Source organism: Saccostrea echinata, unplaced genomic scaffold (genome assembly GCF_033153115.1).
Source record: "Saccostrea echinata isolate AGI-Se365-2 ecotype Australia unplaced genomic scaffold, CSIRO_AGI_Sech_v1 ptg000030l, whole genome shotgun sequence".
NCBI classification, from domain to species: domain Eukaryota; kingdom Metazoa; phylum Mollusca; class Bivalvia; order Ostreida; family Ostreidae; genus Saccostrea; species Saccostrea echinata.
Window position 1 is genome coordinate 22,235,838 of NW_026889779.1, and position 24,255 is coordinate 22,260,092.

Sequence of the window (24,255 nt, forward strand, 5' to 3'; positions counted from 1 at the left end):
AAAATTTTCATCTCTGACATTTATCATCATAAAGTACTTTTCCGGCAATGAAAACAAAATTGAAATTTCCCTTCAAAAAAAAAAAAAAAAAAAAAAAAAAAAAATCAAGAATAATTCATTGATTTCCAAATAAAAAGTTCTGTTTATATTTAAAAGAATCTTATGATGATTTTATCCTCGGACACATGTAAGTGTAAGTTGTGAATTTTTGTTCATCTTTTCAAATCAAGATAATCAGACTGAATTTGAGATCAGAAAGGTTAAGATAGAATTTATGACATACAGAAACTATGTTTGAGGGAATAAAGTAATCAAAGTTGAGGGGATTCTGTTTTTCGGTGCTTTCAATCACATATAATTCAGTGGGCATTAAAATTTGGTGATAAAAAATTGCATGTTTTATTATTGAAATTCTTGCGCATTTTATTACTAAACTTTGTATTTTTACTAGACTTAGTGTTGATTGTATTGTAAAATGAAAACAAAAAATGTCGGAAATGCAATGCAAAATTTCGGAAAAGACATGCAGCGAGCTTGGAAGAAACAACCCCGGCTTTATTATCCACCATAGGAAATACTCAGTACGCTTCAGTACAGAATTTTCTCCTTTTCCACCTTCTTACAAGGGAGAATCTTATCCACCCATACTATTTACAGAGGGGTTTTACAGAGCAACTTGACATGTGTTTCCCCCTAAAATAAAAAGGAAAGTGTCTGTTGAGATCGTGACTGATATAAAAATTCATAAAACACCACCAAGTCGTGTTCTTTTGTTAATATTTTTTATATTTATTTTGATTTTGGTTTAAATTAGATTTTCTACGACTTTTAGCAGCTATTTCTTTTTTATTTATGTGTGTGTGATGGGGGTGGGGGGTGGGGTGGGGGTGGGGGTGGTTATAGTTCTCTTGTTGCACGTCATCAACATTACTAATTAAATAATAATATATATCCTTGGTCCCTTCAGACAGATGTTTATGGTTGCATATAGATATACACAATACTGTAGACACATCTCCTGCAAACGTACATAGAGTGGATAATTAATTGACATTAAAGTTTTGTCTTTTTGTCAGCATATTAAATGAAAAAAGTACACTACTACATGTAGTATATATGCAATTCTTATGCACAATTAGGCCATTCCAAGAGTTTTTCTAAGTTAATTTAGCGTCCATCCTAAAATTAAAAACCTAATTATCTTTTTACCCTGGAAACACACGAACCAACAAAGAAAAAAAACAATAGGAACTTACAGCATTTCCATAATTTTTGCTTTGTAAATGAGAAACATGTATGTGGGAAAAAAGAAAAACAGAGGGCGGACCTTTTATTATACTGCGTTTTAAGGTCCGCCCTGCCATTTTAACGTTTTTTTTTTTTTTTTTTTTTTTTTTTTTTTTTTTTTTTTACGCTACGATAACTTTTAATAAAAATATTCGCCTTGTAATAGTAAGATATCTGAAATATAGAGGGCGGACCTTTTATTGTACTGCGTTTTAAGGTCCGCCCTGTCTCTTTCTCTAGTTTGTATGCTACGAAAATGAACCCTGTTCAAAATTTTCGCCTTGTAATAGTACGATATCTGAAAAACAGAGGGCGGACCTTTTATTATACTGCGTTTTAAGGTCCGCCCTGCCATTTTGACTAGTTTTTATGTTACGGAAATAAACCCTGTTCAAAATTTTCGCCTTGTTATAGTACGATGTCTGAAATATAGAGGGCGGACCTTTTATTATACTGCGTTTTAAGGTCTGCCCTGTCTCTTTCTCTAGTTTGTATGCTACGAATATAAACCCTGTTCAAAATTTTCGCCTTGTAATAGTAAGATGTCTGAAATATAGAGGGCGGACCTTTAAATATACTGCGTTTTAAGGTCCGCCCTGCCTCTTTCTTTAGTTTTATGCTACGAAAATAAACCCTGTTCAAAATTTTAACCTTGTAATAGTAAGATATCTGAAATACAGAGGGCGGACCTTTTATTATACTGCGTTTTAAGGTCCGCCCTGTCTCTTTCTCTAGTTTGTACGCTACGAAAATGAACCCTGTTCAAAATTTTCGCCTTGTAATAGTACGATATCTGAAATATAGAGGGCGGACCTTTTATTATACTGCGTTTTAAGGTCCGTCCTGTCATTTTGACTTGTTTTTATGTTACGGAAATAAACCCTGTCCAAAATGTTTGCTTTCTAACAGTAAGACATCTGAATTATAGAGGGTGGACCTTTAAATATACTGCGTTTTAAGGTCCGCCCTGCCTCTTTCTCTAGTTTGTATGCTACGAAAATAAACCCTGTTCAAAATTTTCGCCTTGTAATAGTACGATATCTGAAAAACAGAGGGCAGACCTTTTATTATACTGCGTTTTAAGGTCCGCCCTGCCATTTTGACTAGTTTTTATGTTACGGAAATAAACCCTGTCCAAAATGTTTGCTTTCTAACAGTAAGACTTCTGAATTATAGAGGGTGGACCTTTAAATATACTGCGTTTTAAGGTCCGCCCTGTCTCTTTCTCTAGTTTGTATGCTACGAAAATAAACCCTGTTCAAAATTTCGCCTTGTAATAGTACGATATCTGAAAAACAGAGGGCGGACCTTTTATTATACTGCGTTTTAAGGTCCGCCCTGCCATTTTGACTAGTTTTTATGTTACGGAAATAAACCCTGTCCAAAATGTTTGCTTTCTAACAGTAAGACTTCTGAATTATAGAGGGCAGACCTTTAAATATACTGCGTTTTAAGGTCCGCCCTGCCATTTTGACTAGTTTTTATTTTACGGAAATAAACCCTGTCCAAAATGTTTGCTTTCTAATGGTAAAATATCTGAAAAGCAGAGGGCGGACCTTTTATTTTACTGCGTTTTAAGGTCCGCCCTGCCTCTTTCTCTAGTTTTTATGCTACGAAAATAAACCTGTTCAAAGTTTTCGCCTTGTAATAGTACGATATCTGAAATACAGAAGGCGGAGCTTTTATTATACTGCGTTTTAAGGTCCGCCCTGCCCCTTTCTCTATTTTTCATGCTACAGAGAAGAACCTTGTCTATAATTTTCTCTTTGTAATAGATAGATCAAAACGGGGGATTGAGGTTTTACATAGGAATATCTAGGAAAAAGTCTTCAAAAATCTTCTTCTTAAGAACAACAATGTCATGATTAGTCATATTAATATGGAAGCATCATCAGTTAGTGTAGATGTACGTTTGTTCAAATCATGACCCCCGGAGTAGGGTGGGGTCACAATGGGGGATCAAAGTTTTACATGGGATATATATATCGAAATATCTTCTCCACAAGAACAGCAAAGCCATCTTTAGTCAGATTGATATGGAAACATCCTCAGGTATTGTAGATTCAAATTTGTTTAAACCATGATAACCGGTCATATAAAATTAATTTTCCGCCGGAATATGGCTGAAATATAGCCGACTCGGGCGTTAAACCCTAATCAATCAATCAATCAAACCATGACCCCCTAGGGGTAGGATGGGCCACAATGCACTATCAGGGTTTAGCATGTGAATGTATAGGGAAAAAAAATCTAAAACCTTTTTTTCAGGAACAACAAAGCCATGTTTAGTCACATTGATATAGAAGTATCTTGAGGTAGTGTAAATTCAAGTTTGTTTAAATCATGACCCCGAGGGGTAGGGTGGGGCTAGCGCTATATCTGTAAAAATCATGACACCTGGGGTAGGGTGGGGTCACAATAGGGATTAATGTTTTACATTGGAAGATATGTTAGAATAAATTTGCTGATGAAAAACAGCAGGGCCTTATTGACACAGGTGAGCGTTGTGGCCCATGGGCCTCTTATTTTATGTCAAGGTCTTGGAAAATCGTAGGACGATTCTTTTATAAAAGGCAGTGACGAATCTGAATGTATAATGGTAGTACAATGTATATTTATCTAGAATATATTCACCACATACAATCAAAAGATATGTTCAGATTTATAATCCTTGTATCTCACAAAAATGTTAGAATGATCATTAAATGTACTGTATCCGTATCTATAGACTTTGATTCATATAGCATGAAAAAGAGGGAGTATTTGTTTCTGTATTCAAACAATGAATTGGGAAAATAATCACCTTAAAAATAAGAAAGGGGTTCATCAACACTACGTACATAATGTATGTGGTAAATGCCCTGTGTGACAAGTAAAAAGAAATCTGTAATATACACCAGATGGTGTTTATTTCCTACGTACTTGATACGCAAGGAGCAGATGGAAATATAAAGAAGATGTTATTGCCACCCCTCCCCCTCTTCTTCACCTGAGATGCAATGTATTACCGGAAATTTCTCCAGCCAATACCGAAATTATTCATATAACATGCGCGGATCTGGGGGGGGGGGGGGGGAGTCGGGGGAGCCCCCCCCCCCATCTGGAATTTGCAGAGTTATTAAAAGTATATACTGAAGTAAATAAAAAATGACTTTGGACCCCCTTAGAAAACATGGACCCTACCATCACCACCACCAAATAGGTGTTTTTCACGTTTTGGAAATGGAATTGGATTTTACGGTTTTTTTTCCTTCCTTGTCAAGAAATTTTTGGGTTAGAAATTTTTTTGACTGGGATGGAACCCCCCCCCCCCCCCCCTGGAAAAATTCTTGATCCGCGCCTGTATAATCATTATTCAAAATTGTTCGGTGATATGTGCAATGTATAGCATTTATGAAAATCGAACTTCAAAAATTCTGTCATAACTACATGAGACCGATTGTATTATTTCTTCCATGGTTACCACGGAGAATGACTGATGACTTCGAAAAGGATAATTTAAGGACATTGGCAAAGTTCCTAGCTTTCGTAAAGAATTTTTCAAAAACTCTTGAGCAGGTGTAGTGGTACTAAACAATACACTTTATTGGTTTTCACCGCGTAGAAAATTCTACACGGGAGATCACTCTCAATCAAGATCCAGGCAGCTCAGTGTTACTCCATATCATTATTCGTAGGGAAAGAAGTCCCGGGGAGTATGGAGTATGACTCTCAGTCATACTCCATACAGTGTCAATTCTCCGGGACTACTTGGTATGGAGTTGTAGCGTAACGTAATACTGAGCTGTCTGCAGCTTGGACTCTCATGATGGAAAACCACATGAATTACCTTTTTTCTCCGGATAACCGTGAGTTGCCACTTTCCATAAATGAATAAAATAAATAATCATAAATATTCAGCGTTTTATAAAAAAAAAATATATTTTTGATTTAAAATTAGTCTGAAACGCTTCTAGTCGACATCACGAAAATGTACATATCATGTAGCTTGAAATGGGAAATATTACGCACGCTTGACAACGTCCCCAGAAACAGTCGGTCAGTATATTTCTGGGTGCATTTCGGGGGGGGGGGGGTGTTATTGCACAAATTAATGTAGAAAATAGAAATTCCTTGATACGCAAAAAAAGGCAGAGGATCAACTGATGTTCCCTCCCCCTTCCCAAGTTCATACAGACGTGAGATACATAAATGACTTGTACATAGAACTGGACATTCAACTTTGCACAAAATGCTTCATGTCGGTAATAAAAGAAAATATTTTACAATAATGATTTCAAATTTTAATCGGTCATGCAATACAGCCTGCTAGATTATCCCACAGTCATGCTATAGTCACAGTAAAATGTGTAAGTTCTTTTTCTTTCCTTTTCTTTTGGCAAAAAAAAAAAAAAAATGAAACATTAATTTCATATGTAGTTCATTATGACGAGGAAGAGTGATATTTTTATAAGAAAGGATTAAATCCAAACCATGATTATACTTTAAATCTGATGTATGTTTTCAACATTGAGTTACCTGTTTTAAGCTTTAACATTACATGTATTTTGTTTCTGCAGTAAATATAGATCGAATACAACATTAGGCTATATATTACCCTATCCACAAATAAAGGGCAAAATATTATTATAAACTGAAAACAAGTTAATTGTTAAAACTAAAGGGAAGCATATACATACTTTTATTTCTTATTGGTCTTAGTATTAAACTCTACACTTGGAATAAGAAATTTCTTTAAATATTGTAATAAACTAGACTATATATAATTATATATACATGTATCACAATTTTGATGTTACGCATGAATATCATAATAGTATTATAATTTGTTCTTCAGCATAATTTATTAAAATAGAAAATTCATATCTATTGATTTAAAGCAAACACATGACCATTACATTGTCATTGCTTTCTGCCGCGGGCTCTACCTGCGGGTACCTGTCAGGTATACGAATACTTCACACCCCCATTGTTTTATTGCCTATACACACCGGCAGATTTCACACCTTTAATCGTCCTAATTTACACAAAGCAAATGCTGGGGAAAAACAAACACAAGCCCAATAAATGCGACATTTTTTTTTTAAATCATTGCCCTAAACGATATTGCTAAAAGCACACTAAACATGGAGTAGCAATTCCTGCCATATATTGTACAAAAAAAAAAAAATAAACACAACAGCTAGGCTAAAACCTTAATCTTTCTTCATATGATGTAAACAAACTCTCTTCAATTTTATGTGTTTAAGTCAAGATTAAAACATTTTGCACCACCCGGACCTTTAAACTTAGGCGGACCTTTTCTTATACGGGCCGGACCTTTTCTTATAAAAGGCGGACCTTATATGTTATCGTATTAGGTCCCCCCGGACCTTTAAACGAGGCGGACCAAATATCATGTGACAACGGTCAGCTTAGGAACAATGACATGTTTCACCGGGATGTTTGCATGTAGACGTTTTAGGTTCTGTTTTTACGAGCTGTAATACACTTCCGGCTATTTTTTTTTTGCTTTCTTTGCTTGCTTTGTTTACCCACTTCGGGCAAGTTCGGCTGATTTTCAGGTTTAGTAGAAATGTTATCAAGGTCCGTGAGAGCAGAAACCCGTAGCAGGGCCAAAGAAGATATAAAAAGAGTAATAACTGCAATAGATAAAGTCAGGAAATGGTAAGATGAAACTTTTTTTCTTGATCTAACCATGACGTCAACGGTACCTGTGATCCTCATCCGTAACCTCATTACTTTTCAATGCTATTAAAATATTTCCTGATTTCAATTTGGATGTATTTTTAAAAATCAAATGTTTAGAAATCGTCAATAAATGTGGACTATTTTGTCTATATACTAATAAACCACGAGGCATGTGTTTAGTTTTGAGAGAAACACCTGTGTATGATAAAATTGCACGATTTATTTTTATGTGATTTTACAGGGAGAAAAGATGGGTTACAATTGGAGACACAACAATGAGAATATATAAATGGGTTCCAGGTATACTATTTGTCCCTTTAAACCCAGTCGTAGTTAATCAAAAGTTTTTATTTTGTATATCTCTTTCACTAGTATATACATGTATGTTGTTGAAATGAATTGAATTAGGGAATGGAATGGATATGTTTCAGATTTTTAATCTGATAATGTTTTGTTTCAGTTGAGCATTGCAATCCATAGGGGTTATATTCAGTATATTCTTTATTGCTAGAATTCTTTTTATATTATTGATTTCTTTTTTTCAGTTTCTGCATCAGAACCATTACCTGTAAGTTTCAAAATCAACAATGAGGAAATATATAATTATGAAAAACAGATATTCTTACAAGTTATTTTTAATAAAAAAATAAAAAGGAAAGGAAAGAAATAAAACAAAAGCTTCTGAAATTCATTTTTATTGCTTCATACTTTTTAGTAGGCTATTGAAGCCAGTTAAATTATATGCTAAATATCTGTTTTTTCCCCTTTGCAGCCTAATGCTGTAAGGAAAAGTTTGAAAGTAAGATCAAACATAAAAAAGAAAACACGATCTGGACATGACACCGAGGCATCTCAGGGAAGTGATATTAGCAAAGTCAATGTGAATGAAAACAGTTCTTGTGAGTATTTAGACTTTGTCCTTTTTGTTTATTTGATTTATTTTTTAGTTTTTACGGTAACTTTAATTATTTGATTGCATTATCAACTAGGTAATGTCTGTCTTTGAAGTAATATTATTATGAATACAGTAACAGGACCACCCATTCATAAATGAATTATTATTACCATTTGCTTTCAAATATTTATGCTCAATATTTAGATGTTGCTAGCAGATGAAACCCATTACCATGTCCTTCTGATTCATTTATAGCCCAGCAAGTTTACACTGACGAAAACACACAGCAGTCTCAACCAGACTCTCTCTGCAGTGATCAAGTGAGCAATATGAATGAAGATTCCTACCAGTCATTTCCTGACAACAGTAACACAGGATTCTCCCAGTCACAGGACACAGACAGCAATCAAACTGACATGAGGATTGGTAAGTCTTACAGTAGAGTCTATGTAACAAATCAGCTAAATGTAATTGTGACGGTATGGTTTATACGTTCAGTATGAGCTTGCAAATTAATTTGAAAAAATTAGCCAAAGAACACAAATAGATGCATGAAAGCTAACCGTGATGAGCTGTAATATTATTTATAAAAATGTGAATATTTTTTTTTTATTTCAGTGATTTTTATGCCCCGCCATGAATATGGCCGGGGCATATAGTGTTTGTCATGTCCGTCTTCCGTCCTTCCGTCTGTCCTTCCGTCACACTTTGCGTTTAGCTCTGTTCAAAGCTCAGTTTCAAAGAAACTATCCAAGACATTTTTATCAAACTTCATATGCTGATAGATATTGATGAGGGCTATGCAACTGCATCAACATTTTTTGACCTTGACCTTTCCTTTGACCTTGACCTCACTTTTCTTAAATTAGTGTTTAGCTCAGTTTTAAAGATACCATTCAAGATAGTGTAATGAAACTTCATATGTTGATACCTACTGATGTAAGCTATTCAACTGCATCAACATTTTTTGACCTTGACCTTTCTTTTGACCTTGACCTCACTTTTCTTAAATCAGTGTTTAGCTCAGTTTTAAAGATACCATTCAAGAAAGTGTAATCAAACTTCATATGTTGATACATACTGATGTAAGCTATTCAACTGCATCAACATTTTTTGACCTTGACCTTACTTTTGACCTTGACCTCACTTTTCTTAAATTGGTGTTTAGCTCAGTTTTAAATATACCATTCAAGATAGTGTAATCAAACTTCATATGTTGATACATACTGATGTATGCTATTCAATTGCATCAACATTTTTTTGACCTTGACCTTTCTTTTGACCTTGACCTCACTTTCCTTAAATTAGTGTTAAGCTCAGTTTTAATGAAACCATTCAAGATATTTTTAACAAACTTCATATCCTGATACATACTGATGTAACCTTTTCAACTGCATCAACATTTTTTGACCTTGACCTTTCCTCTGACCTTGACCTCACTTTTCTTAAATTAGTGTCAAACTTCATATGCTGATACATACCGATGAGAGCTATTCAACTGCATCAATGTTTTTTGACCTTGACCTTTTCTTTGACCTTGGCCTCACTTTTCTTAAATTGGTGTTTAGCTCAGTTTTAAATATACCATTCAAGATAGTGTAATCAAACTTCATATGTTGATACATACTGATGTATGCTATTCAATTGCATCAACATTTTTTTGACCTTGACCTTTCTTTTGACCTTGACCTCACTTTCCTTAAATTAGTGTTAAGCTCAGTTTTAATGAAACCATTCAAGATATTTTTAACAAACTTCATATCCTGATACATACTGATGTAACCTTTTCAACTGCATCAACATTTTTTGACCTTGACCTTTCCTCTGACCTTGACCTCACTTTTCTTAAATTAGTGTCAAACTTCATATGCTGATGCATACCGATAAGAGCTATTCAACTGCATCAATATATTTTGACCTTGACCTTTTCTTTGACCTTGGCCTCACTTTTCTTAAATTAGTGTTTAGCTCATTTTTAAAGAAACCATTCATAATATTTTCATCAAACTTCATATGCTTATACATACTGATGTAACCTTTTCAACTGCATCAACATTTTTTGACCTAGACCTTTCCTCTGACCTTGACCTCACTTTTCTTAAATTAGTGTCAAACTTCATATGCTGATACATACCGATGAGAGCTATTCAACTGCATCAATGTTTTTTGACCTTTACCTTTCCTTTGACCTTGACCTCACTTTTCTCAATTTGCGTTAAAATGTTGCATTACTAATATACCCTCGGCGGGGCATTCATGTCCTATGGACATATTTCTAGTTTAATTTCATGTGCTTATTACAGAATATTTTAGGTCCATAAATGAATTTCAGAATTAATAGCCTAATATTATTCATGTAGACCTTATCAGTGGCTCTAGTTTGTTCTAACAGCATTTTTATTAAACTAAAGTTAAAATCAATAGAAGATAAGGCAGCAGGCATTATGTTCATATAAGTAATCCTCTGTGATTTATACAATATATGCGTGATGTTGCTACTGATATATGACACAAGTAATACAGACCTACCCATGATTCTACCCATCATGAATGTTATGACTGTAAATTGTGAAGTAACACAAAAATTAAGATGAAATTATAAATACAGTTGAACATGGGTCTCTCCAACACGGAAATCTCAAATACCATGGATATGTCGAAGTGATTGGGAAGTCCTAACCACATATTTCTTAAGCATTATACCCTCTATATCTCGAACCCTTTGATATCTCAAAGTTTTTTCTTGGTCCCATTGAGTTTGAGAAATGAGGTTCAACTGTATATTTTTCTGTGTGTGCATAATTATAGTTCTCTATTTCAAAAATCAAATGACTTAAAGTATTTTTTTTTTATGTATTTCCAGCTATGAGAATGATCAAAGATGATAGAAAGAAGATTTCAGAGGATACAAATGGTATTTAGGATAGCTAATGAGCTTCTTAGTCATTACAAGATATTAGCCACATTTACTGAATTAACTTTCAACATTGAAGTTTATTTTTTTTTTTTTAATTTCAGATTCAGAGCCACCCATGCTAGAGAGAGAACAAGATGATCCACCCACAAAAAAATTAAAAACAGATACTTAATTCTAGGAGGAAATATTTAAATGATATTTGTTTTTTGTAAGGTTCATATCCATATGTCTGACGTTGGTATATTTTTTATTCATGTTGTCATACATCACTTATAGAGACAGTGAAAGGGAAAAGTCTTGGGGAAATAAAGAATTATCCTGCCAAGTTCCAGGAAAATGTGTTCAAAATAAAAGTGTTTATTTGTGATTCAGTCTTTAATTATTTATAATTATATAACATATTTTCTACATGTATCATTTTGCAGCCGACAACATGTGCCGATAAACATGTGCATTGAAGGTATGTGTATATTGTCGCACAACGACAATGTGTACAGAACGACAAGACATACCGTCACAAGCCGTAAATTGAATTTTTGACAGTTCTGCTTTGTTAAAAAAAAATAGTCCTGACTATTAAGAACATAATTAGTATAATTAGTATTAAATCAAAGGCGGATCTATCGTCCCCCTCCCTCCCCCCCCCCCCCCCCCCGTTTGATTTTGGGGGGGGGGGATTTTATTTGTATAACAAGAATTTACCTTCGGTTTAATCCAGTTTAGTACATAAATTGATGAAATTATACTACTGCCCCCCCCCCCCCCGTTATCGTTATGAAATTCCTGGATCCGCCACTGCATTTTCCTGTTTAAAGGGTGACGCAAGAAAGAGAATGCCATGCAATGGTACACCGTTGCATTAAAAGATTAAATCTTAAACTTATCAATAACTATCAAACAGTCACTTTGGTGAAAACCAGAGGGTGATATTTGTATTAGGAAGTATGTCAGTTCCAACTGCTAAAGCTGCTCAAAAAGTAGGATGAGCAACAATCCTATGCAGCAATGATGTTCAGAGCACATGTCTGTATGAACTGTGAAAAGAAGAAAAAAATGAACAGCTGTAGTACAAGATGAGGTGTCTCTGTAAGAGTTTTCATGCCAAGAAATCCCGTCCATTTTTCCACAGCGATACAGTCAATAAAAGCGTAATTGATGCAAATCACCCATATTCCCTTAACGCTGGCGAGACAATTAACGGCAGCAGATTTGAGGGGGTGGATCCTAAGTTTTCCGTTTTCTTAGTAAAAGAAAAATAAACTTCTACCCCAGGAAGTAGCCTCCTATGCCCTGAAAAAAATAGTTCCTGTCAAAAACCTTTAATTGTTTACAAAATATGTAAAATGCGCTAGACACAGGTACCAAAATTGTAAAAATAGACTGGAAGGAAATAAAAAAAAATTCAAAAGGAAAAAATAATTATTTTATATGTATGGAACTAAGTTCATTTTCATTGGTCAATTAGCGGTATGATACCTTAATAAGGCGCGAGACTTCCACAACAACCAAGTTCATCGTGCCCGATGTTAATTTACACTAGGAAAAAACTATTTTGATATGGAAACACCGAAAGATTTGAAAGGCGTCTAATTTCTACTGAACAATTAATTAGTTTACTACAATCTATTTCACTTTCTTTTTCTTCTATTTTACTTTTTTAACCGCATATGATTTGCATGGAAAATCCCACCCCCCCCCCCTTCAATAAAAAAAAGACGGGAAAAAGGTGCAAAGGCTTCTAAATAATAAGTATTCTAGCTTTAATTTAAAACCAGTAAAACTTAAGATCCTTCCCTCAAAACTGCTGACATTAATTGCCTCGCGCACGTCTCCCTGGGGAAAAATCACAGATTAACGCTAATTCCGCTTTTATTGAGTTCGCTCTAAAACTAGAATGCGTACTTTTTCTTGGCATGCTTTGACAGGGTATTCAGAGCTTTTTGCAGAGCGTAGTCTGTGAGCAGATATTTGCAATTTTAATGCTTAAAGTGATCGAACTCCATCTACTATGTTTTTTAAAATAGGTCATGTGAAACGAAAAATTGGCATCCTTAACCGGTTGTTCTAAATAAGAAGATTGATCATAGATTCCGAGGCCGTAACTAGGCTCAAATCTTTAGTGAGGCAATGGATCTGGGGGCCACCCGAGAGTCTCAGGGTAGTGTCCTAAGGATTCTCGGGGGAGGGGAGAGTTCCCAAAACCTGGGTTTTACCAAATTAAAATTTAATCTTTGAAAGTTTTCACGTTTTGAATTATTTCTTACATATATGCTTTCTAAACGTTATGTATTATGTAGCACCAGTGAGATGATCGATCCGCGATTCACGGAAATTGAAACTGCAGTTGAAAGTATTAACTTAGTACAAAGACACACATAATTAATAAAAGTTCAAAGTAAAACTTTTTCACTTTTCAGAAAACTCTGAATTGCCTCAATGTCTCACTTGCCTCAATGGTAGTTACGGCCTTGGATTCTTCGTACAATTCAAACAATAAAATGCTTTCTTCGGTTGTTAGTACGGGAATTAATGTCGCAGATGTTGCAGAAAAAATACATAACCCGCTTATGCGGGTTATGTAAATTTTTTCTGCAATATCTGCGACGTTTATTCTAGTAGTAACAAACAAGGAAGACATTTTATTGTTTATATTTATATCTGTATAAAAACATTTTAAGTAATATTACACCCTTTAAATGCCGTTTACCTCATGATATTATGTCAAAATCATAAAAATATAATTTTCCAACGATGTGACAAAAATACCCCCCTTCCCTCCAATGATCGATTTCTACGTTGTATTTGCAACCAAGTACAGCTTATAATTTAGCTGTAAGTGGAAATTTTACATTATTTACCGACTCCGCATTTAATCAACACACAGTTTAAAATCAATTTGACTATAGAAACATGAGGTTCAAGTTCAAAATCAGTAAAAATCTTAATTTGAACGTAAACAACATATATCATGTTTATTTACACTCAATCACGTATTTTTAATTTTAGTTCAGTTACGCCATATATATAGCTTTAAATAGATATGTGTATCTTTACATCATATGCAATGGCGGATTCAGATGGGTAACGGGAAATGCAACCCCCTCCCTTTGATTTTGGAAGAAATAAAAAAATAATAAATGAGGATTGACAAGAAAAAAATATAAGAAAGGGTAAAAAAAAAAAGAGTTGTGACTGTATACATGTTATTGGAATTTAAGACGCAACAGACAATAATAAAACTTCATATTTGATTTATCTTCTTCAGCACAATGAAGACATTCAAAATTTTCGATTTCTCTCGACGGTCACGTTAAAATAGAAACTAATGAATTTTTTTTCTTTCTTTTTCTTTTTTTTTTTTTTTTACAATAAATCGGATATGAAAAAAAGAAAATAATTTTGAAAAAAAGTCAGAATGAGGAATTAAAATTTGCAAAATTTGATTTGAAAAATCCAAAAGTACATAGCTAAGCTGACTTTATTGAGCGATTTTAAAAACTCAAAATTTAATGAAAGTAAACAATTAAGAAAGATTCCCTCTCCATTTTTAAAAGATAAAATACTTGATATAGATAACACTTGTACGTGCAAAAATACTGAATTATGTTTAGCATCTTTTAAAATTAAACCATTTCTTGGTTGAACATGAATTCTTGTATATATACATGTACATTTATATTGAATGAAAAGTTTCATGTTACTACCTCGATAATTTAAATTGTATTTTTATCATGGCCATGATGTAGTTACAAATTCTTTATTACAATGCATCGATGCAATAATGTTTATACGTTTATATTAAAAAGTCTGTCTTTCAAAATCCAAGAATGAATAAACTTCTTGGACCCCCAGCAAGGCTTCAAATTCAAATTTTCCCTGTACCCATTGTAAACCTCAAGCAGGTGGCCTCAGATCCCACATAGGAATCCTGACTAATTTACATCACACTTTTCCCGGCTATTCCAACGAGGATGTAATTGTTCAGTCGTTATTTTCTTAGGTGTAACATGTTTTGAATTAAAGTTTTAAAATCAGTAGTTATATGTCAAAGCCCAGTGCTTGTGTCCCCCCCCCCCCCCCCTTTAAAATATGATATGTGGAGTACGAAATAAGCTGTATGTGATGTTATTCACGTTCAAGACACTGATAATATGTTATTGTCCAATATTATTATTTCCAGAGAAAGTACTTTTTTCTTTAAATGAAATGTTGTATGTCCACAAACAATTCCTTAAACAAAATTTATTATATTATATATTTTACAGTGACGCCATAACTTACTTTGACAGATTTTTTTCTTATTTAAAGATCATGCGCTCATTAAGGTATCTATATCAAGATGCAAGTCCTTTACATTCTCTTAGATCTTAGAGGTTCCTGCTTTCTATATGTTGTTGGGAAAATGATGCCACTGGAATAAAACAATCAAATAATCTCTCGGGAAAGGGAGCAAATCATTATTTTAGGAAAAGTTGGTGGAGACCTCTTCTACCTCAATACCAAGTGCATGTATACACTTGTACAATGAAGAGTAGTGTTAATCATACAAATAAGAACGAAATGTGATTATCGAGTACATAAATCAAGACTACAAAATCTATTTATATTATTCACTTTTTGACATGTTCCCTTACGTGAAAAGTCCGCTGTCTGAAGTCAACTGTCGGGTGTCTGAGATTCCGAAAATGTTCAGTAGAGCACCTGACTGGAGATTCAGGGGGTCTGGATCTGGTCCGCTGCATTTTCTCCTCTCCCATTACATTTAGTGCCTTGTCATGCTCTCGTGGAAGTGACTGGTGAAACACTTGCCAGGGAAGAACCTACATGTAGGTTGGTACGTGTCTTCGAGGGCCACATACCTAGGGAGGAATGTGGAGGTCAGACGGGTTCGATCGCCGATGGCCGATAGCTTAGATGGTCGAGCACATAGGCACTCCCCAGCTTAATTGTTTTAAAAATATATGTCTACTATACTATAAACATAGTAGACATATATTTTTAAACAATTAAGCTGGGGAGTGCCTACATGCTCCCATTGCAAAATAAAATCAATTCCTCCTCCTCCCAGGGTATATATATTTCCCTTTAATTTTAATGGAATCTAGACAAAACATTCAGAGGTATCTTTCAGACAAACCTCTGTTCTGTTCACGCTCTGTTCATGGCGGGTTTCAATGCTGCTTCGATATACATGTGCATGAAATATGTCATTATTTGTTCACCATATATAGTGCGGTTTTCACTGTAGCTGTTGTACAAACTTACAGTCTGTAAGTGTTTTTGTAATAGCATAACGTAATATATTTCCAATATCGCTAGAGTAGTAAACTTTTGCTTTGGGATAAAAATTATCATATGATCAAAGCATATCACGCTGGAAATATTTGTTCAATGTCATGTCATGTCATTGAGGTGCTGACTGTTGAAAAAAAGTATGGCGGTTATTTTGGTGCATAACTAGAGTTCATATAATTAACGTAGTCATTGTAATTAAACAATTTCTTTTCATTTGGGACCATTATAGCTCAATGCATGATGATATAATTTTGTACAACATAAAAGAAGAATTACGGTAAAGGGATTAAAATGTATGAAACCACGCTTGTCCTCATCATATCCAATGATCGGTATATTCGTGTACATGTATACATTATAGAATTATATACGCTCTGCACAAGTGCAAGTATTTGAAAGCACGCCTAAGTCTATAATTATATACAAACAAAATCTGGCTTATCGGTGACAACCCTTACTCACATGGTTAAAGGATCAAAATTAGTAATTTACAAGTTCTTCATAATAACGGTAGCTTATTCCCAGGAAAAATGGCGAAGCAGAAGATGATAATTGACTGTGACACTGGGGTGGACGATGCCCAGGCAATCATGATGGCGGTGTCCAGACCCGATATTGACGTCATTGCAATCACCTGTGTCAATGGGAACGTGGATATTGATAACGTCTGCAGAAATACCCTGCGTGTTCTAAAGATTTGTGAAGCTCTACATGTAAGTAAAAGTTATCTTCAAACTACCAACATAACATAAATAAAAGTATTTATATTTTTTACAAGCTAGTTCATTAACTGTCAAGGTACTGAATAGTAAATATGACGTATTTGACTACTAGTACCATCACAGACATTGATATAAGGCCATGTATTAATCTCGGCAACTTTATGTTTCGACCAAGATACCAGTATTCCGAGGATGTACAAGACCTATTATACACCACGATGAAGACGCTTCCTTTTATCATGGACAAGATGGTATGGGTGACCATCCAAACCCACCGGAAGTTGATATGTCTTGTATTCAAGCTGAACATGCTGTAAATGCATTGATCCGACTTACTAAATTGTATAAGGGTAGGTTTCTTATAAAAGTCCTATTTCATTATAGCTGTGATATATAGAAAATAATTGCATGATTTTTATGTCTTTCTAAAAGAAGGAAAAAAAATTGAAATTTCATTATATATAACAATTACAATAGAATAAATAGAATCAAATTGAAGAATAAATTAATTGTTTTGTCATTAAGTATGGTAATGTTGATTCAAAATATTGATTTCGATTTAACAAATGAATTAAATGTAGTTGTTACATATACAGTTTGTGTTGAGCTGAAAGTTTGACTTTTCCTTATCAAAAGTAACGAGTATTGGGATTGTGTTGACTCCGGCCGGGTGGCAATCCACAAAAGACTATATATAAAATAGGTATATTGCTATTCTTTTGCAATATGAAAATAATGAACAGTAATTAAGCTCAGAAGTTGATTGGAACAATACAAATTGGAAGCAGTCTAACACGGACCTGTAAAACACCAAAAGTGAGATCAGGTGCCACGGAGGAGTAAGCATCCGATGTCGACCGGTCACACCCGCCGTGTGCTTCTTGTCATGATCAAGAAAACGGAAAAATCCGTAGACAATTCAATGTGAAAATACTGGGCTAACAATTTGCATAAAAATCCAGTCAACATTCGACTTAACGATGATTGTATTTGCTAACAAGGTCATTGTATCGACCATAGAATTTGCGAAATGTTGACTTTAGACAAAATTGTTGATATCCTTGTATCATCAACTTATTTGTCAATAGCTTGCCTCGTTTTCGAAATTGTTCGTACACAGAACATGCTCTGGCGTATCGAATTAACTGGAAGACATAAACTCCACATGCAGGAGATAAGACTTTGGTAGTATTGTATACCGTGGGTTGGGGCAGTTTACACTTTATAAATTACAACGTTTTTGATGTAAGTCATATTGTGACGTTGGCAGGATAGGTTACTAGTAGTATATGACATAAACTATTTTTTCCTATCCAATCAAATGACGCATTACAAGCAGGATTAATTTATTTGGAAATATTAAAATAAGAGGTCCAACAGTATATGTCCATAAGAGGGTCATAATTGCATTTTTACACTACACGATATATATTTCATTGAAAAACTAATTTATAAAATCTTGTTTTGAGGTCAATTTTAGCCTAATTTCCATGATTTTTTCACTGAATCATGCAGAATTGTTCAATTTTTCTTGTCTTAAAATGCTAAACAAAATGGTACACTAATCATTGAGAACAATTTATGAAAATCATCAAGACAAATAATTCTAACCTCAAATTACTATGATTTCTTAACATATTAGAGTCTTAAAATTTTTTATTTTGCATTTGACATCTGATATCACCGCAATGCCTACAGATAAAATTATTCTGAAACTGCAATTTTTTTTTTTTTTTTTTTTTTTTTTTTTTTTTTTTTACATTTTATGGTTGTTTAGTCATAAAAATGAACAACAAATATCACTACAGTAATATTTTAGAAAAATGCATTTTTCAATGAAATAAATAGTGGAAAAAAATTATGACTCACTTAGTTACTGTAGGGTACAGTAAGTGATGAAATGCTAAATAACCTTCACCGAGTTCATACTGTCCCAGTGACGACTAGATAGATTTAAAAAATCGTTAAGTAGGAAGACTTTAGGTAAAAAAACCCAATGAATTAATTAAATCATTACAATTTAAGAAGACATGGATGATTTTCTCTTTATGATAGGTTATATGCTTGAATTCGCTTTATTGTTACAGGTCAAATTAAGTTTGTTACATTAGCTCCTCTGACAAATCTGGGGGTAGCACTGCGTATGGATCCTGATTTTTCCAGTCGTTTGAAGAGCCTAGTGATTATGGGAGGAAACATGCAAGGTACATTGAATCACTTCCAGAGATAAAGGTGAACAAAACATAATGAAATTTAACGCGTAAGGAATGATTCTAGATGTATATATGTATTGAAGGTAAAGGAAACAGATCCTCTTCTATTGCGTCGGAGTTCAACTTTGGCACAGATCCAGAAGCAGCGTATATGGTTCTTCATGAGATGAAATGTCCTATCACTATTGTTTCATGGGAACTTTGCTTAAAAGATGTGTATCCATGGGTAATGTTTTAAAAATTGATACGGTAGGATTTATTTTTTCGAAATGTGATTTTTATAACCAATTTCTTGAAGATGCAGTTTAATGTAGAATATTTAGGTAAACTATTCACTATATTTTCACTAGTATCTTCTCCATATGGTAAAACAAAATATTATTTATTCAAGTTTCTGAAGGATACCAAAGGGTTTAAATATTATTAAACTTTTCATCATGCAAGAGGTAAACCAATCACTTACTGATACAAATTTAAAATTGCTTCTGTTTAAAGATTTCCTGCGAACGCTATTATTAGCTCGTTAATTCATAATCGAAGCAGAGACGAAAATAATTTTTTCTCTTTTTTATAGATAAACGACTTGTATTTTTAAACCAAGAAAAAATTTGACTTTATTTTTGTGATGCTTTTAGGAAAAGGCCGAGGAATGTTTCCACTTAAACACGAGAAAATCGAATTTCCTTCAAGCCATCACCAAAAGCACAGTTAACCGACAGAAAACAAACCGAGAGCTCGGTTATATTTCCTGTGATGTATTTGCGACAGCAGTTGCTATTGATAGTTCTATTGTGCTGGAATCGGTGGACATATTTGCCACAGTGGAACTAAATGGAAGCTTGACACGTGGCATGTTAGTTGCTGATTGGCGAGACAAACTGAAAAAGTCCCCTAATGTTACAATAGTAGAAAAAACAGATGTGGAGAAATCTTTATCTCTGTGGAGATTCATGCTAAAGGACTAGTTTATTAAATATTTCAAGATTAGTTCATTAAATATTTCAAGATGATATTTTTGAATGTGTTTTTTGCAAAACCGGTTCATGTAACAGTTGAGATTGATATAAAATTTTGAAAAGGTTATTCAACAAAAGACAAAGATTTCTAAACTAAGGTTATTCGTATTACTATTTAAGCATATGTATATTCTATCTATGAAAACTTACATGCATTGATTGTGAAGGGTCTCCTCTGGAAGGAACATATACGTGTATCTTTGATACTTGATGTCCCCAAATAGCAAGGAAACACTTGGGATTTCATTTACTTTGTCTTTTGACTGTGTCTCGAATTCACATATAAATGGTTTATATTTTACAATCCTGTGTCAATGGGAATGTAGATATTGATAACGTCTGCAGAAATACCCTGCGTGTTCTTAAAATTTGTGACTCTCTACATGTAAGTAAAATCAGTAGTAATCAATTTCTAATCAAGATAATGATATATATTAAAGTGTTAAGATTGAAAAAAAAATCAGTTTGAAGTACACTACTAGATGGATGAATAAGTGAATGTCAAACAAACTTTATGAGAAACATGATGACTTCTACTTTTCTATCATCAACTTCCCTTATGTAGCAATATATATATAATCCCAGTTGATTCGATGCACAAGAGTATGTTCTGCGTACGAGCAATTTATAAAACGAGGCAAGCTATTGACAGATAAGTTGATGATTCAAGCATATAAATAGTCTCGTTTAAAGTCAACATTTTGCTAGACCTAATGTCTATTCAATGACCTTGTTGGCAAATGCAATCTATTGTTTAGTCAAATGTTGACTGACGTTTTTCATACAAACTGTTACTCCAGTATTTTCACACTGAATTGTCTGCGGAGTTTTCCGTTTACCCGATCATGACAAGGGGCACACAGTAGGTGTAACCAGTAGAAAGGGAATGCTTACTACTCATTGGCATCTGATCCCTCCTCTGATGTTTTTAGAGGTCTGTGTTTGCTCTGCTCCAAATTTGTAATTTTTCAATGGACTTTTGAGCTTAATTACTCTTCGTTATCTTCATATTTATTTCAAATTCATATCCCGATAAATTTAGAAAATAGATCACATTGCCTTTAATTTCACCCCTAGATACCGGTATTCCGGGGAAGTACAAGATCTATTTTACATTATGATGAAGATGCTTCCCATATTCATGGAAAAGATGGTCTGGGTGATCATCCAAACGCACTGGAGGTTGATTTCGCTTGTATTCAAGAGGAACATGCAGTAAATGCGTTCACGAGACTTTCCAAATCACATGAAGGCATTATAAAGCCAAATACCAGTAGTTCCATGTGAGACTGAAGCAAAAACAAAATTGCGTGGTAGTAACTTGAATATAAGAATTCAAAAAGAATATTATTATCATTATTAATTTGAATAATTGTTCTCATTTTGGAAAGAAATACGTCTGTGACTGGCCTATGCAAACAAATTGCAATAAATGCTTAATTTATTATGTAAATAGGTGAAATAAGTTAGTTGCTTTGACACCCTTGACAAATCTTGGAATAGTACTTCGTATGGATATGGAGTTTGCTAGACGGTTGAAAGGTTTAAAGTTATCATGGGAGGAAACATGCAAGGTATATTAAATGTTAACCAGAAATCGAGATAATTTATTCAAATAAATTACAGAAACTATGTTTTTCTGTATTTGCTTGAAAGGTAAAGGAAACAGATCCTCTTCTATCGCTTCGGAGTTTAACTTCGGTACAGATCCAGAAGCAGCCTACATGGTTCTTTATGAGATGAAATGTCCTATCACTATTGTGCCTTTGGAACTTTGACTATCGCACGTTTTTCCATGAGTAAGGTTTTGAAAATCAGTACAGAGAGCTGTAAAATAGTAGAAAGTTTGATGAAATATTTCAGACACCCTTTGTTGATTATGTTCAATGACAATTCCATGTATTAGTAGTAAGACAGACAGAATGTCATGTCTTAAATTGTTAAATACATTCTGGTTTAGCAGTTTAAGGGGGATGTCCGGCCATCTTGTTCATGTTAGAGACAGAAAGTAAATATTCCTTGAATTGACTTGTTTTTGCCAAACACTGACCAAAAATGTTGCCCAAAAGGGTAGAAAGCAATAAATATGAGGTTTTACAAGTTGAACTTTATATGAAATGCACTCACTAAGCACAAAAAATGCCTTTGATGTGCACTTCAGAACTGCGCAACTGCAGACTTCAATAGAAGATCTAAAAATCTGAAAAAATATGGAAGGTGGAGATTAATGTCCACACTACAACCATTTGTTGAGAAAATGGAAGAACCTTGCACTAATAAGTTGTAATTTGATCTCAAAATGGAGTACCCTTTTCCTCAAATGAGTGTCAGAAACCATGAAAGTAGTCCGTGTCAGTCGGCGAGGGAGCTATATTTAGAACAAGACAAATTCCATTCTATACTTAGAACTCTTGTATTTATGGAGGAACACTGTGGTTATATTTAACACTGCGACATTTAAGTCCGGACACGACATAGTCCGGACTTTTAGGTACCCTTTCGAAAAGACAAAATTAAAAAATTTTCCTGGATTTTGGTGGGATTTTTTATTCTCACCTCATCATGTCAATCTTAACTTCTACAATGTTGTAGTTTTCTTATAAACTTCTCCCAAAACTTAAAATCCCATGGGAGAATGGGGGGATTTTTCATCCCACCTGAAATCCCACCAAAATCCCATGGGAGAAAAAAATCTGTGAGGGATATTTCCTCCCATGGGATTTTTTATCCCATCATTGGAGAAATAGGATTAAAAATCCCATTATTAGCTATTCTTAGGATTTAAAATCCTATGAAGTATCATTTTGGGAATTTTTATCCCATAGGATATAAAATACCTTGCTATATTGATGTGTGTAATGAAGGGAATGCTTTGTTTGATCACAGTTTATACTGGCATCCATAAGAAAACAATAGGCGGAAACACACAAAACATAGGTAATCAGAGATTACAGAGCTCACCTCAACAAATGTTGTCTTTAAGAAAGGCAAATTCCCACACTTAACTAATAATCTAGTGGTGAGCATCCTTAGATGCAACAATTATGTAATTTTTTTCTGAAGGAGTTTGTGGATACTTGGGAATGAACTTATCTAAAATCTCTAATCTAGTCAATCATCCAGAAAATGTAAGTCAAATCCAGCATTTCAATCAAATTTTAGAATTTTTATACCTTGATGCATCATCCTTGTAAGTTTAATTCAGATATAGGTATTATAGTTTCTTGGTAATGGACCTGCTCCAAAAACTTTAACCTGTTCACTCATCTGAAAAATGTAGGTCAAATCCTGTATCAAAAGCAACTCTGGTAGTGTTCATCAATAAATGTCTCTTCAATTCAAAGTTGGTTAATGTATGGCTTTTAGACACTTTAGAGAGAAACTGCTCCTAAAAACTTTTTATCATGTTCACTCATTTGAAAAATATAGGTCAAATTCAGCATCTGAAGCAAGTCCAGTAGTGTGCATCCTTAGATGTATCATCCATACAAGTTTGGTCAGAATAGGATTTATAGTAATAGTAACTTTAGAATGAGAATGAACCTGCTCAAAAAAACATTAACCTGGTCTTTCATAAGAAAAAATGTAGTTCAGATCCAGCATCCATTGAAGTCTGGTAGTGTAAAATCCTTAGATATGTCATCCGTGTAAGTTTGGTCAACATATAGCATTTAGTTAGACTAGTTTAGAATGAACATGCTTCATAAACTTTAATCTAGTCACTCGTCGAGAAAATGTAGGTCAGATTCAGCATCCAAAACAAGCCTGGTAGTGTGCATCCTTAGATGTATCATCCTTTCAAGATTGATCAGTATAGGGCTTATAATAACTTGGAAATGAGACCTGCTCCTAAAATTTTAACCTGCTTCAAAAACATTAACTTGGTCATTCTTTAGCTGAAATTGCAGCATCTGAAACCTTGTCTGGTACAATGAAACACAATGGAAGCATCCTCCATGCATCTCAGATTAATGTAGGCCATATAAGTACAGTGTATATTTACAAGGGGCCACATCGCTCACCTGAGTAACTTTGGCCATGCAGTTCTATACCAGATCCCCCCCCCCTTGTAATACCTATTGTGGCCCCGCCCTACCCCAAGGGGTCATGATTTGAACAATTTAGAATCTACACTACCCCCCAAAGCTTCCACATAAGTTTCAACTTTTCTGGTCCAGTGGTTCTTGAGAAGAAGATTTTTAAAGATTTTTCCTATATA

At 34.1% G+C, this 24,255-nt stretch overlaps 2 protein-coding genes and 1 pseudogene across 2 annotated transcripts in view; all 3 read left to right on the forward strand.

Moving 5' to 3' along the window:
• The window catches only part of LOC133197536 (B-cell CLL/lymphoma 7 protein family member A-like), a 177,184-nt gene extending 166,027 nt beyond the window's left edge, over positions 1-11,157 (forward strand). Inside the window, exons 2-8 of the mRNA XM_061333620.1 lie at positions 6,855-6,954; positions 7,220-7,278; positions 7,524-7,546; positions 7,751-7,877; positions 8,129-8,299; positions 10,737-10,787; positions 10,892-11,157. Of these exons, the coding sequence (XP_061189604.1) occupies positions 6,863-6,954; positions 7,220-7,278; positions 7,524-7,546; positions 7,751-7,877; positions 8,129-8,299; positions 10,737-10,787; positions 10,892-10,962 (594 nt within the window). The 5' untranslated portion in view covers positions 6,855-6,862 and the 3' untranslated portion in view covers positions 10,963-11,157. The remainder of the gene's footprint in view (positions 1-6,854; positions 6,955-7,219; positions 7,279-7,523; positions 7,547-7,750; positions 7,878-8,128; positions 8,300-10,736; positions 10,788-10,891) is intronic.
• Positions 11,158-16,498: 5,341 nt separating this feature from the next.
• LOC133196548 (nucleoside hydrolase-like) lies at positions 16,499-20,032 on the forward strand. Its single transcript, XM_061332421.1, has 5 exons — positions 16,499-16,798; positions 16,983-17,157; positions 18,895-19,011; positions 19,104-19,246; positions 19,656-20,032. The coding sequence occupies exons 1-5, from the start codon at positions 16,616-16,618 to the stop codon at positions 19,983-19,985; spliced, it is 948 nt and encodes a 315-aa protein (XP_061188405.1). The 5' UTR covers positions 16,499-16,615; the 3' UTR covers positions 19,986-20,032.
• Positions 20,033-20,322: 290 nt separating this feature from the next.
• The window catches only part of LOC133196950 (nucleoside hydrolase-like), a 33,313-nt pseudogene continuing 29,380 nt past the window's right edge, over positions 20,323-24,255 (forward strand).

What these genes read in the sequence shown, in the direction of transcription:
- LOC133196548 (XM_061332421.1), top strand. Translation starts at nt 16,616, where the DNA reads ATGGCGAAGCAGAAGATGATAATTGACTGTGACACTGGGGTGGACGAT. An exon ending in ACTTACTAAATTGTATAAGG is followed by an intron (nt 17,158 to 18,894) that starts GTAGGTTTCTTA and finishes TTATTGTTACAG; the next exon opens with GTCAAATTAAGTTTGTTACA. An exon ending in TATGGGAGGAAACATGCAAG is followed by an intron (nt 19,012 to 19,103) that starts GTACATTGAATC and finishes TATGTATTGAAG; the next exon opens with GTAAAGGAAACAGATCCTCT.